The sequence below is a fragment of the Lepisosteus oculatus genome, chromosome 9, assembly GCF_040954835.1.
Source record: "Lepisosteus oculatus isolate fLepOcu1 chromosome 9, fLepOcu1.hap2, whole genome shotgun sequence".
Classification (NCBI taxonomy): Eukaryota; Metazoa; Chordata; class Actinopteri; order Semionotiformes; family Lepisosteidae; genus Lepisosteus; species Lepisosteus oculatus.
Genome location: NC_090704.1, coordinates 7,976,301 through 7,995,689, shown reverse-complemented (window position 1 = coordinate 7,995,689; position 19,389 = coordinate 7,976,301). Strand labels below are relative to the sequence as shown.

The 19,389-nt window shown below is 37.9% G+C and overlaps 1 protein-coding gene across 2 annotated transcripts; it reads left to right on the top strand.

Annotated features, from left to right (window-relative positions):
* Positions 1–233: 233 nt before the first annotated feature.
* prrx1b (paired related homeobox 1b) lies at positions 234–12,868 on the top strand. 2 transcript variants are annotated; one of them, XM_006634625.3, is made up of 5 exons: positions 234–1,194; positions 9,076–9,251; positions 10,168–10,349; positions 11,055–11,116; positions 11,538–11,684. In XM_006634625.3, the coding sequence occupies exons 1-5, from the start codon at positions 948–950 to the stop codon at positions 11,591–11,593; spliced, it is 723 nt and encodes a 240-aa protein (XP_006634688.1). In that variant the 5' UTR covers positions 234–947; the 3' UTR covers positions 11,594–11,684. The 2 variants fall into 2 exon arrangements, with proteins under 2 accessions (XP_006634688.1, XP_006634687.1); XM_006634624.3 differs by lacking the exon at positions 11,055–11,116 and having other exon boundaries at positions 11,538–12,868.
* Positions 12,869–19,389: the final 6,521 nt, after the last annotated feature.

The following is a 19,389-nucleotide window of genomic DNA, read 5'->3' as shown; positions in this document are numbered from 1 at the left end:
TCACGAGTTGTTAATTCCGTATGCAAATGATCACCGTGTTTGAAGTGGACGTAGTATCCTAGCTGTCAGATTATCTTTGTTATATTTTAGTGCGAGATGGTAATAAGGTCTCCCTTACGAAATTCAGGGGCTCCTTGCCCGCCTCAGATGTTTGCCAAGGATTCCTTAAGGTCCATAATCAGGGTGTTTTAGTGGTGATGGTGCGGCGTGTTGTGCAAGGGGAGGGGTGTCTTGTGATGGAGAGAGGGGGTCTGTAAAACGTCAGAAAGAGCACAAAGGCATTGCCACGTAATTACAGACTCCTATTAGGTCGATCTACCCTCCCAGGGGTCTCAAATTTTCATTTATTCCCCGTTCAGGCTCCCCCGGCATGCCAGTCTGCGCCTTTTGAAGTGCCAGAGAGCTCCTTGATCCAACCGAAAGAAGAACTCGCTCCAAAACGCAGCAGTACAGAGAGAGCCTTCTCCCATAAAGAGTGAACCGAGAAAGCTTACTCACATGTACATCTGTTAGACATCATCTTTTCTGTAACCTTTAGTCATTCATGCTTTCGAGTCAACAGGAGTGAGCAGAAGAACTTCCCCGAAGATGTTTTAAGATCCCGGGGCGAGGCGTTTCTTACCGAGTGGCGTGTGAGTGAGTGTACGGGAGATCGCTTGTGTGGACAGGGCACTGAAGGCAAGAGCTCTCTTGTTTACCAAACTGCAAAAAAACACTCGCGTTGGGTCTGTGTTTCTACCCCTCGTGATCTGCAAGTTCAAGAAAACGCCGAGAGCATTTCAAAGCGCCATTCCATCTGGATCTGTACAACTTTGAGCTCTTGAGTGTTTTATTAAGAAACGAAACGGACTGATTGCTTGTTTTGGAGGTGCAGCTGGTGCTTTTTGTACGTGAGGAATTAATTTTGGGGGCTCGTCTTATTATTACTTCAGTATTCTGTTTGCGTCATGACTTCTAGTTATGCACATGTAATGGACAGACAAGCTTCGATATCTAGCCGCTTGGAGAGTCCGATTACGGCTAATCTGGAAAACCTACAGGCTAAAAAGAACTTCTCAGTGAGTCACCTGTTGGACCTGGAGGAGGCAGGGGAGATGGTAGGCACACAATCGGAGGAGAGTGCCGGAGAAGCTGGCAGGAGTATGCTTGAGTCTCCGGGGCTGACGAGCGGGAGCGACACCACGCAGCAGGAAAGTAAGTGAGAAATGAGCTCTCGGGGAATTATCAAGGGGTCTCGAGTTGTGATTAACACCTTAACTCAGAAAGGATTGTCACATTAGCACATCTATGTCAATTAGACGGCGCCAAATGTTCTGACATTTGTGAGTAAGACACAGGAGAAAAAATAAACACCCCATAGCTTGTAGACCATACAAAAAGCTGTCTGTTTTCCACGGAGCTTGTGGTGGTTTGGTGGTTTGTATATTACAAAACGCAAGAATACATACGTTTTTCATAGCGTGAACTGACCCACTTGATATAGCTCTGCTTTTCTGTACTTTTAAGCAAACGCAGCGTACAGAGTTGGGAAACGTGGGGGAAGAGGCGGTAATCAAAAGTATAAGATCTTACAAGCTCATTCCGACGATACTTTATTCAGTTTGGAGAATGTACTAGGCCAACAAGATGTAAACTACTTAGATGCTTGTTTTGATGGAATTGTGCTTTCAGAACGAATCGTAAATCCTGTTTAACTGGCTGCAATAGATCATATCTGGCGCAGGCATTTAGGAACTGGCCATTAATTTGCCATTAACACTTTGATGTCAATGGAGTGTAGCGATGTTAGTGGATAAGATCAGCGAGACCAACCAATCTTCGCTCCAATAAACAAAACCAAAATCGGCACAGCGATAGTGAGCAAGTCAAGAAGGTGCTTGCACACTGCAGCATTTTAACGTTTCTTTGAATGTTTTTTGGGGGCAATTCAGTCTCAAACGTACAATTTCTGTTTGGAAATATTTCACCCCTAAGCATGTAATGTACAGATCTAAGCTCAAGAGTAAAAGACAACTGAGATTCCAGAAAACCATGAATAACGGACTTGCTATGGTGCAGATCGGCATATTTAAAGAAACTTACTGTCTTTATACTTTACCTTTGCTATAAACAATATAACACAGCGATTTCACAGACTGTCACGATTTAGCTGTTTCAGAAATTACGTTTTTCCGTGAAGTAGATCCGACAAAAAATGATATGCAGATGAAGTATTTAAAATAATTTTCTTTGATATACGAACATGCGTTATTCTCTGGAACAATTAGGAAAGATGGTCTGTGCTTTTCGTGGCAAAGACGTTTGCAGTGGAAAAGAGGCTTTAAAATCGAGACAAATTCAGCGCGTTGGCGATGGAATGAGAACAGTCTACAGCGCTAAGCAAAATCTCCTATAAGAACCAAACTAGCCCAATCAATTCGCCGTTCTTTCACTTGTCAAACATTTCAGCAAACATAAACAGAATAATTTGTACCAATTACTGTACCTGCTGAATGACTGCACAATTAAAGTAGGGTTTACCAAGGCCAAGTGTTGTGTAGTCTAGGTTTCCAATAAAAAAAATAACACCATTGAGGTACACGTCTCGTTTGGAATCGTGTGTCAACTAGCTTTTGTACAGTTTTTTCTCGGTACATCATGAAACGTTCTGAAATATTTTCAGTGAAAAATAACGTTTTTGCAAAAGCATTTAACATTTTACAGAAATAATTTAGCCGGCAATGGGATTTCCATTTTGTAAACAACGAGTATGGGGTTTCCCAGCAGCTAAATCAACTTAAAATAATAATGTTCAGACTTTTTATCTTTAAGAACAATCTAATGTCTTCGTGAGAGGGTGTACATAACTACGTTGTTTTTAAGAAAAAACGTGAAACCTCTTCGTTTTTTCTTGTGTGATGTGTTTGTGGATTTATAGTTAGGCCTGCGTTCTGCACAATCTAGCCAGAATGCGCTGTTTGCTTTAAACGTATAATCTTCAGACTTTCACAATCTTAAACTTAATAGGCGAGACAACTGAGGTTCAAGTATTGGCTTCAAAATGGGAGCAACCCAGTGTGATTGGTAATGATAGGTAATTAACTGCTTTCTTCCATTACTTCACGAGACGCGTGGGCATCTGTGTTAATATTGTTAGACTCTCTTATTTTAGCCGCGCGTCATTATTTGCACACACTATACAGTATTAGTTTATTTAAATAACGTACAGATGTAACGTCACCAGAAAATACATTTTAAAATTTAAAGGATAATCATCCTTGTTCTCTCTTGAATGTTGTGTGCGATTTCTTTTCACGAAAGGATACGTCGAAATTCCTAACTTTAATGTTTTACTTTTAGGCGCACAACTGCCTGTTCGTTTGGTTATATACAGTATTTATACAGTAGTTATATCTTTTTGGATAACATTCTTCAAGTAAATGTGTATACAGAGTCAATGTTTACGGACCCTGGAAATGTTTTAACTTTTTATGCTGAATGAGAGGAAAGAATAGATTACATTACGGTTATGAAATTGCGAATGACAGAAAGGGGAGTGTGTGAATCTTGTAAATTACACAGCTCGAAATATTATATATTTGAACTCGGCCCATATATTGCGAATTACACTTCTCTGTATCCTTTCCTGGGCTCACGTCAATTTTACACTGACACTTCAAAGATGGCAAGAAACACCCTTCTGTCTACAGATTTAGTCAGTATCTCTGTCTAGGGATAAACCTTTTTATTAGTCTAGCTCCTTGCTTGCCGATAACACACCTATTACATATAAAAAAAAACAACAACTTTGTTTTAGCCCACATAAAAGTGTTGCAAGAAACTTTGTGTTGAAGAAGAAAAATCAATCAATAGCATTATTAGTAACAATATTTACACAGACACGTGGTAATAAAACATGCTGTTATTTGTTGATTTTAAGCCAGACATTCATTCGGTTGTATTTGAACACAGATTGTGTTTTGTGTTTTTAGTTTACAGGTTCAAACATGTTGTGCAAAATAACTTCTTAGATTAATGCAGTTTATTTGTTGATGATCATATTGCATAGGCTACACAACAAAGTTATTTAACGTCGAACTCAGACATTATTACATATGTTTTTTAAAACGTAGAAGCGCCAAAAGGCCTCCATTAATATTGTGCGCAACGAACCCTTTGAACCAAAGGCTATAAATTCTATTCGGTTTAGACGGAAGTCAAATTATTTACAATTGTTCATTTGGTGATATAAGCTATGTGTAAAGGCACTGTCATATTGATCTTTTTTGCTGTTAAAATATTATTATTCGAGCTGTTTTAAAAATATGGATGTACACAAACCATAATTATTAAGCCGGTTAAACACTAAAGCGCTTTTAGTCTTAGGTTTTATGTTGTAATACGGGCTAATACGTTTTTTTTAAACGAAATTATAGATGAAATGTCAGTGTAAATATTTTTGACTTTCCTTCTTCTTTATTAGGTTTAAGTACTAGAGTGGTGTACTGGCTGGTAATTCCGTGTGAATTGGAGCTGTAGTATGCATGAGCTTGGTGCCTTAGGTACCAGGTTATCAGTTAGATTCCTCCAATTGCTTGTTGTTGTGAGCGTTTGCTTTCCGTTAACATACCCAGTGAAGTAGTGGAATAATAAAAAATAGTGTAATGACTAAATGAGGTAACAAGGTGCTTGGAGTCAACCAGTGTTAGGAAACAACTTAATTTAAAAACACAACATTTCTGTGTACCATATTCGTAGCAGACTTGGAAACGTGGTGTTATCAAATCATATCCGCATCTATTATATCATATCTACTTAAATATTTTATTATTTATGTCATTATTTATGTCATTAAGCGAAAATGAATAAGACTAGTGTATTGAAGCCTAGTTTTTCCGCATTTGTTTGTTCAGTTTTCTAAATTGATTACTGTAGACTATGCATGTTCCGTTACAAATTACTGATGTTATGAGCTCTTGATTTATCAATCATGACATTTCGGGGCAGATCATTAACAAAAAACTGATATCTGAATAAGCTATCTGCTAAGCGATTGTGCAAAAATGTCATGTGTTTTTTTTTCTTTGGGTGTTCTTTAAGGTCTCATTATCTTTTTTTATTTACAGTGGTCTAAATGTCACAATAAACAACATTCCTGGACATCAACATCGTTAATTGCGAGATATTGTGTGTATTTAAGGTGATATAAATTCCGTAATGACTTGCTAGGATAAATGTCCGAAGAGTCCGAATATCGTTTACGATATGGCCTATTTCATATGTTTTCAGCAAAACGGAATGCCATGCAACGTTTCTTAACGAATCAACGACACTTCCTTTTATTAATGCTGCAAAATCGAATGTTGGAAAAACATGCACTGACCCACATCTTGTACGACATCACCACGTTTAAGAAGATGAGCGTTAAGGTGATACCGGAAATGTAGCTTCATACTTGTCCTAGGCTAGCACAATTAAAGTAATATAATTATTGTTATTGCTGTGTAGTCCGGCCGCACATTACAAGGTAAAACTAAAGTTAATGCGGAGCTAAAGGAGGAGGGGGCGGAAGAGGACGCCATCCTCATCCTCTTTCATCTTTGGTTTGTGATAAAGAGCCTTCGAGTTCAGAGCTGATCAATCCATCAAGGAGAGACTTTTCCTCTCTTCTCTGAAGTTTTATGGGAGTGATTTTAGGAGTGATTGATGTGAGTCAGGAGTGTGTCTGTGGCAGGACTGAGATTCTCTTGAGATTTGAAGTCTGGAGAGATTTAAGAAAACGTCTTCGCTCCACTTTAGAGTTCTCTTCCACAACATTGTTAAACAGCCGGGTAGGACATAAAGTATTAAAGAGAAGACACGTCTTTGTGGACGTTGATACATTCTCAGAAGAAAAACCTTCAATATCTTTGTCATCATGATGTAATTAGCTATGTGTTATCTTTTAATAATAATAATAATAATAATAATAATAATAATAATAATAATAATAATAAAAATTGTACTTCATTGCGAAGTGTAGCGAACATAATATTTTACCACTCTTATTTTTTTTTGGGAGAATAAAAAACTTTTCAGATCAATTGTTGATTTAACCATAAAGACTCAGATGCTATGAAATATTTGAAAATAAAAATTGAACCGCGGAAGAATACATCGGCGCAGCTCTGGAAATTCTGAAGGAACAACTGAGCCGGAGAGGGGAATTAATGTACAGTTTATAGGCTACACGCAGGTGTGTCCAGTTGTGAACATGCAGGGCCGGGGTTTCTGCGGATTTCGAAGTGATCTCTAAAGCCGCAGCTGGTGAAGAGCTCGGAGAAGATGTTAAATTGGTCCGGTAAAGTCAGTAAGCAACTGGTTTAGCTCAATACAATTCCGCAGACCCACAAACCCGCACCGGCCCTCCAGGATCACAACTGGGTAACCCTGGGCTACAGTGTATTCATGCTGTGATATTTTAAGTAGGCCTACCATCTAATGTGGGAATAGTGGGAATTTTTACTGGATTTACTGGTTTTTCGTTCATCATCTTGAAAGGGCTAATATACAGTAATCATTACCTGATAAACATTTCAAATTCAAGCAATATAAATTAGATTATTTTACTTTTTCTTAGCTTTTCAACGAGCGTGGTTACGTCAGTGCGGTATTGATTCAAAAAACGTTGAAGGATACCAAATGAAGCCTATCATGAATTATTATAATACTTTTTTATTGAACTAGATATTTAACTCGTAGGATAATCGGCGGGTGTTTAATTTTAAAGTAATTTTAAGTTAAATTATTTGTGAAAATAAAAAACGCTAGACAAATAGCCTTTTATCCGTTTTCCACTGAAATTAATCTTGAAGTTAATTTTTTTAGTACTAGGTGTACTTAAAACAATATAATTTCTTAATTCAGCTTAATTACAAAGAGACTCAAACCGCTGCATAACACACTTTCAAAAAGTAGACTGGAGAGGTAAACTGGAGAGGAGCTTCACACGAACACCTAAGCATGTTGGGTTATCAGAAATGATTAAAAAACCTTAAAAATCCTCATTTGTAAATGATTATATATGGCAAAATTGCAATTTTCCCCCAATTAATTGTACAAGTTTATAACTTTGTATTTGAAATGTCTATAGCGAGTGACCCAGTTCTGACTCCTGGTTTGTTGGTTTTTACAATCTCACCTTCAGCTTTTTCATTGATCAGTGGTGGAAGGGAAGGAGAGTGTTCTGTCAGCTTGCATCGACATGATTTACAGCAACGGTAAAATAAAGAAATGAACAAATACTTCCCCATGAATGCCGTGTCACAAACTTGGTATCAAACCATTTCGATGTTTGTCCTGAAGTGTAAAGTAATTCCTTCCACTGGCCGAAACTGGTTCATAAGGAGTTTCACACATACCTAATATGCACAAATATGCAGTTACTAGCTTTGCTGCTTTTCATCAGAATAATGCTGCATAACTAGTTTAAGATCGCATCACGTAAAAAAAGTTGCATAAGCATTTCGTGTTTCATTTGACAGCACAGCTGGGGAAAATGAAGGTTCAAAAACATCAACAGGGAGGCACAACTCTAACAAGTACCATGATCAATTTGCATAGCTGTCCTGGCAATGTGTTTTGCTGTGAGAAATTGATGAAACCTCCCAGAAAGGGCCAAATCTTTGGAAACACTTGATCTTTGTTGCACAACATCAACCATGTTCTAAAAAAACAGAAAATGGGGCTGTGGTTATTAAAAAAAGTGGGTGGGTGGGGGTACTGAAATCTCTATATTGTTTTTCATGTTTTGTGTTAATATCATTATTGATTGCTATTATATACCTAGAAATGCTTTGGTATAATCATGTATTTTAAGTGATAAAGTCACACTGTTTCATTTAGCAAAGGTTTAGCAAAAATATAACTATTAAAAGCCGGTGTAGAGAACACATTTAACTGCTTCGCTTCTCAATAGGGAAACAAGTTACTTTCTCAGGTATTTATAAGTTGTAATATCTATAATTGTAATCCTATAATGTTTGGAATTATATACTTCTGCTCCTACACAAAATGCCTTTACAACCGGTCTTTGTTTGTAAGGGGAGTCTGCAGTCTTAGTTGTTATAAGTGTATGAACTATAACTGGTAGATGTGTTTTTTTCACATGGTAGATGAAAATATGGTTTGAAATGTAATTCATAACTATTTAGCAAACTGAAGTTGACATTTCCCTTAAGTGATACATTTTAATCAGTCAGCAAACTAAATACGTTTTAAAAATATGAACAATGGTGATACATAACCATATGCTTTGTAATCCAATTGTTTCTTTAGTATTGTAACTCTTCAACTCATTGTGGCCCTTGAACTTTATTGTAGGTGTACAAAACATTGGAAAACAGTAAATAGCATGCCAGGCACATTAAAATGCCACAATGAAAGAAAAGGAACACGTGGTTATTACAACAATTTTTCTTAGAAATTAAATGTTTTTGCAAACACAAGCAAGTGCATAGGTATTCCTTTGATAAAATGCTGACTTTTGTATTGGAGGTGAAAGATGCAGTAAGCTAAGGAATAATACATTTTCTTCCTTATAAACATAATGAATCAACTAGTTACTTTCAATCACAGTTGTTATCATGCTGTACTCTATTATGAAAAGTATAAATTTTCATTTGGAAAAGTTTTTTTTTTTGGTCCAATTAGTCTGTAGTACAATGCAATGTGAACATCACAACTTGTCGCTTACTTTAAACAAATGTTGAGTTTTCATGCACGACATACAAGAAGGAACTAATAGTAGATGACAATTAACCACAAGAGTTCTAGGCAATAGCACGGCAAGGTCAAAGAAGAATAGAAATGATACCAAAGTTAAAATATGTTGGAATAAAGGAACAGAAAGGAGATAATGGAGTTGTATGGCCAGCTAGTGAACAGTCTGAAGATTAGGTTATCTAAATCACAGAATTATTACTGCTAGCATTGAGTATTAAGACAATAAGTGCTGTAGTTAGCGAGTTTGAATAATGGAAATAACATTAAAACGCTTCTCTTGTCCTTCATCCGGGCAGTTTGTAATGCAGACAGTTTGCCTCTGTCTCTGTCTAGATGATCAGCTGAACGCAGAGGAGAAGAAGAAGAGAAAACAGCGACGAAACAGGACCACTTTCAACAGTGGCCAGCTGCAGGCTCTGGAGAGGGTGTTCGAACGGACACACTACCCTGACGCATTCGTACGCGAAGACTTAGCTCGCAGAGTGAATCTTACTGAGGCTCGGGTCCAGGTAATGTACAGTATGCACAGGACTTGTCAAGCCATTAAAGAAGCTTGTTGGTCACATACCTCCTCTTTAAAGGGAAATCTGAAGTCGGTTACAGAATTAAAACAGTTGTCAAGTTATTTTCTGGATCCGATGCTGTTCCCGGACTACGATATAAAATATAGACCTTGATAAACCTATATACTGTATATATACCTTGTGTGGTTTGTTTAAAGCTAATACTAGTTAAAAACAAACCATAAGATTTGGTCTGACTGTCACTAGAGGTGCTGATCTCCTCAGAACGACTGCATTGTTCCAACATTGCATTACCTAATATTAAAATACTGTTATCCACACAGATGCTGTTGAATGAGGGCTATGATTTTGTTCCATTTTTAAAATCCTTGTTAATTGGAATTTTACAATGCAGTTTTCACTCTGCACACAGCAATACTAAGAAACGTCTCATTACACCTTCACACCAGTAAAAGATGTTGGAGTTGAGTCACTTAATATACTGGAGTTTTGTTCTTTAAAAAAAAGGCATTGGTACCCAAATAGGGGAGCAGAAAATCTTTACATTTGTCTCTGTATTCTTGTGTTTTCTTGTAAGACACTTAGGTTTCATTGCGTGTGAAGTTTGTGTATAAATGTTGTAAACATTTTGTATTTGCTGTACGTAGAGGGTGTGGCTAGGAGAACACCAACATATTTCTATTATCAAATTAATTTTCTTTTCAAAGGAGTTTAAATTGACATAGGTCAGTCCATTGTTCTAAATTTTCCATCCAGGATTAATCGTCTCTGTCTGTGAGTCAGTGCCCCTGTCCCATCCAACGAATATAGTTTTTGCAGCAAGTATGTACTGTATTTGCTTCTTCTCCCAGCTTGGTGGTAACAGTGTGCTGTTGGCCTGCTCCCGCCGAATTTTTTCCAGGTGTGGTTTCAGAACAGAAGAGCTAAGTTCCGTAGGAACGAGAGGGCCATGCTCGCCAGTAAAAACGCCTCTCTCCTGAAGACCTACTCTGGGGATGTGACAGCCGTGGAGCAGCCTATTGTACCTCGTCCAGCCCCGAGACCCAATGACTATCTGTCCTGGGGTCCCACCTCACCCTACAGGTAACACCAGCACTCCGTGATTTACAATGTGCAGCTGGAAAAACACACCATCCGCTGTCTCTAGTTTGTTATTTCCAAATCCCTCCTTCTTATCTTTCTTGTCCCTTTATGTCACTCTTTGCCTCCTGTTCTGTTTATTTTACAGCCCTTGGAACTACCTCTGCTTAGCTCACACAAAGTTTAGTTTCGCCTAGGTTATCATCGTCTTTGTCTGTCACTCCCTCCCTTCCAGTTTTTTTCTCCTGCCTTCCCAGTTAATGCTGGAAATCTGAACGTAACATGGAAAAGGGACTTTATCTTCAAGGTTTTAGACATCTGCGTGACCCTCTCAGACAACCTGACGAGATACTTATTAAAAAATATATGTTTTTGCTTGCTCCAACAAACCTGATTTCTATGTAAGTTAACAATCAATGCGATTAAAAATGTATTTTGGGCAGGATTTTGTGTGACACTGGTATCGTTTGTTTGAATTTTAAAATCCTCGTGGAACTCAAAAGAAGATACAGAATAGTATAGTGTTGCTTTGGAAAAGCTGATTCTGAAGCAGTTAAGAATTTGTCAGTTGAATATATTTTTTTGGCACAACTACGTTCTACTTTTTTTCACATGACCAGAAACACAAAAGGGCGTGTGAAGCCATTAAAAAAAGTGAATGCAGGCATAACACCGCCATCATATGCTTACGATTTATATATTTTTAAGCTGGTATCCAAGTCCGGAAGGAGTGCCAGTGCGAGTATCACAGAAAATGCTGCCTTCAGAATGCAAGTACTTTTTGATTTTATTGATTGTTCTTCTGTGTTTGTTTTTTATTTCAATCCACCCCAGAGGTGTACGAAGGAGAAAATGTAGCTGCTTGATTGTAAAAGGAGGGTTCCCTTCTTTATCTGTATCTATATTTAGTACAGTAAACTCTCCCCTGTTTACTCTGGTGAAACCATTTAGTCCAGAAAGGCAACATCCTTATGGAGTAAAGATTCCTGTTGCACTTACAGGGAAACATTCATTCCTGAAATCTCATACATGTATAATACATGTTTAATGCATGTATACAACCCAGGTCTTTTCATGAAATGTACATTTTGTTCAACGATATTCAGAGTGCTCTTCAGACACTTGCCTTCTGTTTTAGCGCAGACTTTTTTCATATGAATAAATCTGTGTTGTTGTTTCTGATCCCTTCAGTGCCATGGCTACCTACCCACCCACATGCGCCAACACCAATACCACCCAGGGAATGAACATGGCAAATAGCATCGCTAACCTCCGCCTGAAAGCAAAGGAGTACAGCTTAAACCAGGTGCCCACAGTCAACTGATGAGACCGAGAAACGTTTTGGCACCAAGGGACTATTGCTCCACCAGTTTTCACAGAGAAGATGCTCCCCTGTACTTGCCCAGCGCACAACCCAGTTTGAGGCTGTGTAAAGAAATAACATCTCTTGGGAATTACAATCAGATATTCCTCTTCCTGGTGTGCTTTTTTTCTATTGATGACGTTTTTGTTTCAGATGTTAGAACCCACGGGACAATGAGAGACTGAACCGAATGTGAAACGATTGAAAACAACACAGTTAATCGATGAAAGATCAAAGTCCGTCCAACTTAGACATCAAAAATCCTGGATGCTGTATTTTGTTTTATAAATCTGGAAAGAACGCTAGCAACACATCTATTTTTTTTTCAGAGCCTAGCCATGGTTCTTTTTTCACATACACCAAAGGAACAATTCCAGTCCTCACCTTAGCCAGCAGCGCCTGAGCATTTAGCATTTTTGAGCATTTTTCGGAGACTTTAAATGGAAACTCTCACAACCTTTCCTCTGCATCTCCTGCCTATCCCGTTGGCTGCTCTCACCTCCCTTTGGATTAAAATATCTGACAAACATTACGAAATACACATGGGGCGCCCTCGGTGCTGAGAAGAACAATACAAAAGGATGATTTGTTTAAAAATATAGACTGGGAAATTTATAAACATTTTATATTGCTATTATTTTTATTTCATTTTTTCCATTTTATACCACTGACAAACAGATGCATTTTGAAATATATCATGTACATTATGCAGGCAAGCTTGTAACTCTGTTTGAGCAAACTAAAAAAAAAAACTTTCTTTTGAACATGAGATCCAATTGCTGTTTCTCTTTGTATACGTCTTTATTTGTAACTGATTTTAAATTTTCAGTACAATAAAATATGCAGTTCAAGCAATGTAGTTAAACCGTATTACACAGCTTCTAACTGGAGATGATCTTCAGTGAGAGGGAAACTTGCTGGCTTTGAAGTTTAGGTTATATCAAATTTATTTTTTTTTCTGTCGGCATAGAATGGTTTGTTGCTCTGTGTGTTCTGATTATTCACATTTAAATGCAACATCTCTACATGGGACTGTTGCTGGCAACAGTGATATGATGTGAGTGCAAATATACCATAAAAACAAAGGTTTTGCTGTTTTTTGTATAGCAATACAACAGTGCAGAAAAACACCATTACGAATAAATATTTCCACAAATGATGTTTTTTTTTTAAATTTTATTTTAGGAACAACGACTTAGTGGCTGAAAAGAATTTAATGGCCGAAAAAAAAGAATTTCAATTGCCTTCTTAACTAGAAAGTGAACCACCTGTAAATTTAGCAGAAGATTCACACTAAAGCACACGTTAGCGTGTCTGTCTGAGAACTGCCACTCTCTAAAAACAGCTAAGTGTTTCAATGTAAGGACAAAATGAACTGTATACAAGAGAGATCTGCCAAGCACATCTGAAGCAGCCCTACACCCTGTTTCCAAACTCCAACCACATTTCACCCCTTTCTGAAGAATTGATCTTTTTACACTAAATTATTTCAGATGAATGGGGTATTTCCTTTATGTGTGTGTGTACATGTGGGCACATATAGGGCTATGTGTACTGTTGTGTGTAAGAATGACTTTTTAACTGCTAGATGGAGTTCATATTTACCTTGGACGCTGGTTCAAATAAAAACTGTAATGATTTAGGAAAGAAAACTGTCATGGAATTTGTGCAAATACTGTAAAAGTGTTTTACTACCCCAAGATGGACTCTCTTGTGGCTATGGGCTTACTGAATCCACCTAGCTGTCCCAGGTCAAGCTTTTACAGATTTCGCTGAATGGAAATATTTATTTTAAAAACAACATTTTTATGATGCAGGAAATCCTTATTTCTTTTAAGTGGACCCTGTGGCCTCATTTGGTTTAAATGCCTCTGTAGTGTTATTTCTGCCTAATGTTCTCCTGATATTGCCACTTGCCTGTGACAGTTCATGCTTTCCTCAAACACCCTGATGTGAGCTGCTTGATGTTGTAAGCCGGCAGGGGAATTTGGTCTCCCTCTGCTTCATCTGGTCCTTGAAATGTTGGAGCAGCTGATCTCTTCAGTGGGCTTTGATCTCTGACTTGTATAACGTTCCCACTTGTCAGTTGCATCTTGCCTTTTCTTGATAAGCATCCCTATAAAGGTTTTTGTTCCAATTGCTACTTAAGCAGGAATACATGTTCTGTTGGGAATGATGCAGCAAGTATGTTTATCCAACACGCAGAATGGCTGAAATCTTCCTTAGAATGTCTTTAAGTCTTTAACGTTTTCAAAAGTAGGTGACAAAAGCAATCCTTTATTTTTCTCACAATCTAAACCATGATCTTGCACATTTCTGCGGTTTTATTCCCTTCCACAGAAAGAATGGCCACGTAAACTAAGAAGCGCGTTTGTGTCTTTATATACAGTATGGCACAAATGAAAGACACAGCAAGTCAGGAAAACAAAGTCATGATGTCTTTGAAGGTCTCATTGCTACTTTTCCCATGCTCCAAATTGTGTAGGCTTTCTCAGCATGAGGCTACAGCTGTCACTCTGGGGGTCTCAATTAAATTAGATCAAGTAGTAATCAGAAAGTGCCAACACCTTTCTCTTGTGTCTGGATGTGGTTTTAGCTACTACAGCAATTCTGCTTTGAAAGGAGTGTTTCATTTTCCCTGACAAACAACAATGAATGTGCACCCTTGTGAACATGACGCTGAAATTATTACAGCTGTACCGGAGGAGCTTCTGTTTGTAAAAACTGACCACATAATTTCTGTGCAGCTTAAGCCTTATGTTTCCCTAAGGAGAAATGTGCAGGTCAGCTTTCGGGTGTGAAACCATCTTTTTCCAAATATTGTTGTGATGCTGTTAGAGATCAAAGCTATAATGATAACTTTGCATTACATGTATCATAATACATCCAGCTAAATCATTCTTGCCAACAATGGTTGTCTATGTTGAAAGTGAATCAGGAGGCTGGGTTTGTTATAAATCTGTGAAGTATTGTGTTACTCTGTCAACACAGAAAACTAGCAGGCAAGCTCAGGTTCTGAAGAGTGGTACTGGAATAATGGTGCTGTTACCATTAAAGAACATTCTAGGTTTGGTATTCTATTTGAAGATGTGGGGAACGAAAAAAATAATTCTGCATCCTACCAGAATGAAATCCTCTACTTAGTAGAGTACTTGACAAAACAAGCTTATAGACATAAAATATGTCACACAGACATAACATTAAAATGGACATTTTTGTGTAAAAAGCATTTATATATTTTGTGTAAAATAGTTTATCCCTCTGGTAGACTTAAATTAAGTGTACTTTTGGTACAAGTCATCTAGCTTAAACCTACAACCCTCCATATATGCCTGGTATAACACGTACTGTACTTTCTCTGTTTCTGAACGTCTATACATTCAGTGTCTTTGAAATTAGCGATGCACCTCTCTTCAGGGCTCTTAAAGTACAAATTGTGTTGGCTGTGCCCAATTAAAACTCAGCATCGAATATCCGGTTTACATTATTTTTCTCACTTCACATCCTTACAGAAATAAGAACACGTGAAAGGTTAAAAATCCAGCCCATCTAGTCCATATCGTAGTTAAATGATCCAAGAATCTCTTCCAGCCATTCCTTTAAAGAAGCCAGGGCATCAGCTTCAATAACACGGAGAGCATAACTTTAAGTACTGGCAGATCTCTTCACTATAAATTTATAGTCACATTATATGACCTGAAAGTGTGAGAATTTGTGTGTGCGATAAAAAATGCATTACTATGAAATACATTATATATAGATATGCATTCCTCCCTGGGAAACATATTTGTGAACCATCATAAGTGGCATACACTTTGCTGGTGGAAATAACATTTTTACTGCCAGATCCATATAAGGTTTTACTTTTTTAACTTGCTATAAATCTCCAGCAAATGCTAAAACAGTGACGCTTTCATTCTGCTTTTTACATTTACGGTTGCTTCTCATTAGAAAGGAAGTCTTTAAAGTCCAGTGAGCTCATATGCCAGACCAGTTTAAAATTAATTTAAATGATTATGACACGCAATGAATTTGTAAGTGATACTATTTGGTTATGGGAATATTTGTTTTTTTCCATTTGTAATTTTTAGTATTGTATGTCCTGATAGGAATTTTTATAATGCCTTTAAATTGACTTAGAAACACAAGTTCACCGACAAAACCTTCCAGTGCCTTTTTGTCCCAAAAAGTTTTGTCATTGCCTTGAGATGGATGTGCCAGAGGTACCTTTTCAGTTTTGGCTTCAACCTCAACAGGAACGTTATTACATTCCTGTACCTGAAAGCAAAGGCAGATAAATGCTTTGAAATATAAAATAAGGTTATACGAAGCAATATCACTTATAAAAATATTTAAAAGATCCTACAGGGTGACAATCCATTTTAAATGCCACTCAATGCTCTATCTGAAATCAATACTTTGCCGATTGTGATATTTGTAGATCTGTTCTCTTTGCCAAACCTTATAATACAAAATTATAATTTCCCATACAAAATTTTTTGAAAAAAGGCTGGTTAGAAAGGTGTGAAGTGTACATTAGATGTGAAAATATACAGAGAGAGCCATTTTGTTTTTAAGGGGCTCACGAGGAAAGCTTGTGAGAGTATAAAGGAAGCAATCGACTACATAAACAGGAAAACAATCAAGTGACTTGGGTTGTGTATGTTTTATCTGTCACAGGCTTGCTTCAGGACAGGGCTTTATCTGAGTGGGGGGTAGTCTCTCTGTGTACCAGCAGCAAGAATGTCCTCCTGCTAGATCCTCGCTGGGTTCGGAGCAGTAAAATGTAAGTCCTTTCCCCCGTGGGGAGGTGAGTGGTTAATAAAGGCTGTCCCCAGTGTGGATCATCTCCTGTCTTGCTTGCCGGACTCCTGTCTCACCTTTCATGGTCAGGTCTGGTGACCTGGAGTGTTTCCAGATGTGCGTCGCTCCTGACCCCGGCCACAGCCCTCCATCAGCCCTGACGGCATCCCCCTCGGAGAGCCGGCACCTTCCACTAGTGGATGACATGCAAGGAGTTCACCTCTTCAACTCCACATCTGGAGCCCATTAGCAGTGAGACAGTTATAAAGAGTCTAGCTATGGAACTCAGATTCAACACGGCTCCGAGGAGATAGATTTGATTTGACTCCTAACTCCGGTGTCAATCCCCCTCCCCACACACACACACACACTTCCCATTTTTCTCAAGCCATTTCAACCGATCGCTTATGAATGATGACTGAAGCAAATTAATTTTCATATGTTACGAAGGCCTTATTAGTGCTCACGCCGGCCTTGGATAGTGACGTGCTTTGAAAAGTTTCACAGCTGTGAACAGTATGTGGTGAGAATGATGGGGGAAATAAGAAGAATGCTTGAAAGTTCAAAATGTAAAATGAAGCATGTTTTTCAGGGCCCCATTCACAAAAGAATTTCATGCTGTAAAGTTCACCTTATCCACGGGTTTATCTTTGGAGAAGGCGCACCCTATCACGTAAAGTTTATGTTTTCTGTCAATCACTGAGGTCTAACACAGAACTGAGGTGTAAGCTTTTAAGTAAAACGTGGGATTTTAATGACTGGAATATACAGTAGGAGTGTGTGTATGTTTCTCTCAATCGTTCGTTTTTACAGAGATACTGTTTTGGAAGAATCTTCAATCTAAATGTTGAACAAAGTTCAGAACCCAAATGAAAGCGTATAATAGGGGAATGTGATTCTGAAAATTAAGATCTGATCTAAATTTGCGCAAACTCCTTTGCTGTTGCATAATCCAGTTTCATATCACTTACATAATCTTAGCACAATAAAGCAAGGAAGCAAGATATGTGCATTTCAGGGGAAGTGAATTTCTCCCGACATTTATCATGCTGTCTTTCCATAGGATATCCAATTGCAGTTGCTAATGATCAGCAGCCAAACAATTTATTTAATATTGTTTTAACTCCCTGTCTGTAAAGGCAAAAGATGGCAACAAGTATAACATGTCTAGTAATCTTAATTTTATATGTACATTTCATGTCCAAACACAAAGTGCATTCTGGTAAAACATTCATTTAAATCCACGCATTGACATGTGTTCAACATGTAATTAATAAAAAATAACACATTGATCAACAGACAAAAGAGGTGCAAAAACATGTGCTTTTAAACCGTATTTCAAAGTACCACTAGTCTTGCCGGATCTAGCAGGACGAATTGGAAGACCATCCCAAAACCTAAGAGAGGAGGAACAAAGATCTCCCAGAGATTGTTGCCTCATGTCAGGGAGAGAAAATAGATCTGAGCCCAGAGAATGCAGACATCATGGAGATTTATAGGAGATCGCGAGTCACTAATGTGATCTGGAACCAATCCATTCAAGGCTTTAAAAGCAAGCAACAGTGTATGGTGATAAATGAAAGTAATATGGTATTTGGCTATCACGTGTATAAAAGAGCCTACAGCAGGTAGAAGTCTTCTGTACTTTCTTTTCATCAGCAACAATGTTTATCTTCATCACCATTCAGTTCTGTACTTTCCCACTACTGGCATGCAGGCTGTTCTGTGTGCCACACTGCCAAATGACTGTGGTCACCCTCAGTTCAGGCCCAGACATGGAGTGTAAATACCATGGGTGTTAGGTTTTGGTTCCCTAGTTTGCATAATCCCCCCACAAGAAATTTTCCAATAGTAATAGCTATTAAAGGATTTTTAGGGAACCAATGTTGATGCAGAACAACTTTCCATTTTCTTGTATTACAATACAATGCTATAATTAGCCGTATTTTTCCAAGAAAAAGGATTATCCTGTAATAAACATTTAAGCCACTCAAACCAACAGCTGTGGAGCTCCAGTATTGAATGAATTAGCATTTTCATTTTCTCAACCATAAATAGACCACTAAGTACAGTATTGGGGGGACGGATGGGTAATTATGGTAACTGACATGACGTACATTCGAGACAGTGTCACCATATAATCATGTTCAGACTTACTCTACGCAATGTATTTTCCTATGCACTTGAACTATTTAAAGTATTCGCTTTTTCAGACCTTTATTCTCAACCACAGAATACCAGAAGATATTAAAGTGGGTAACATGGCTCAGAGCAAACCGTCTAGGCATGGTGGCCCTAAGCAGACTACTCTATCACCCTTTTTCATCCAGCGGATTTTTGAATACCACAGAATGAACTGATACGAAGAGCTAGGTTTGTTCACAAGTGCTTTCGTGCTACGGAAAAAAAAACGCTGGGGAAGAAATTCTTTTTATTTTTGTTACGCCACCATCTGTAACTTTTTGGATCACCTCAACATGGCCACATTACAACTCGTGCAGAGTCAACAACGCTCAAAGACAGTATGTTTTTAAAGGTACATTTACATTTTGCGTCTTATTGTGTTTTTTTTTTGGTTACGTTTTTTCTTCAAAATCTTCTGTACCGTGCTTGTACAATGAAGGTGTTAACACCGTAAAGTTAACGAATAACAGAAAACTTAAAACTGTTCTCAAGTATATTTTTTCCAAATTGAATGTCCACAACAGAGCATTACAAACTATAAAATGCATTCCACGTGATAAATAACGTTTACTAAGCGTATAATTGTACATAAAACTGAATAAATATATATAATTAGTTCATGATTGAATAAATAAAATGTCTGCTTCATCTTGCTGTCACACGTCAACGACATCTTTCATCATCTCTTCAGCA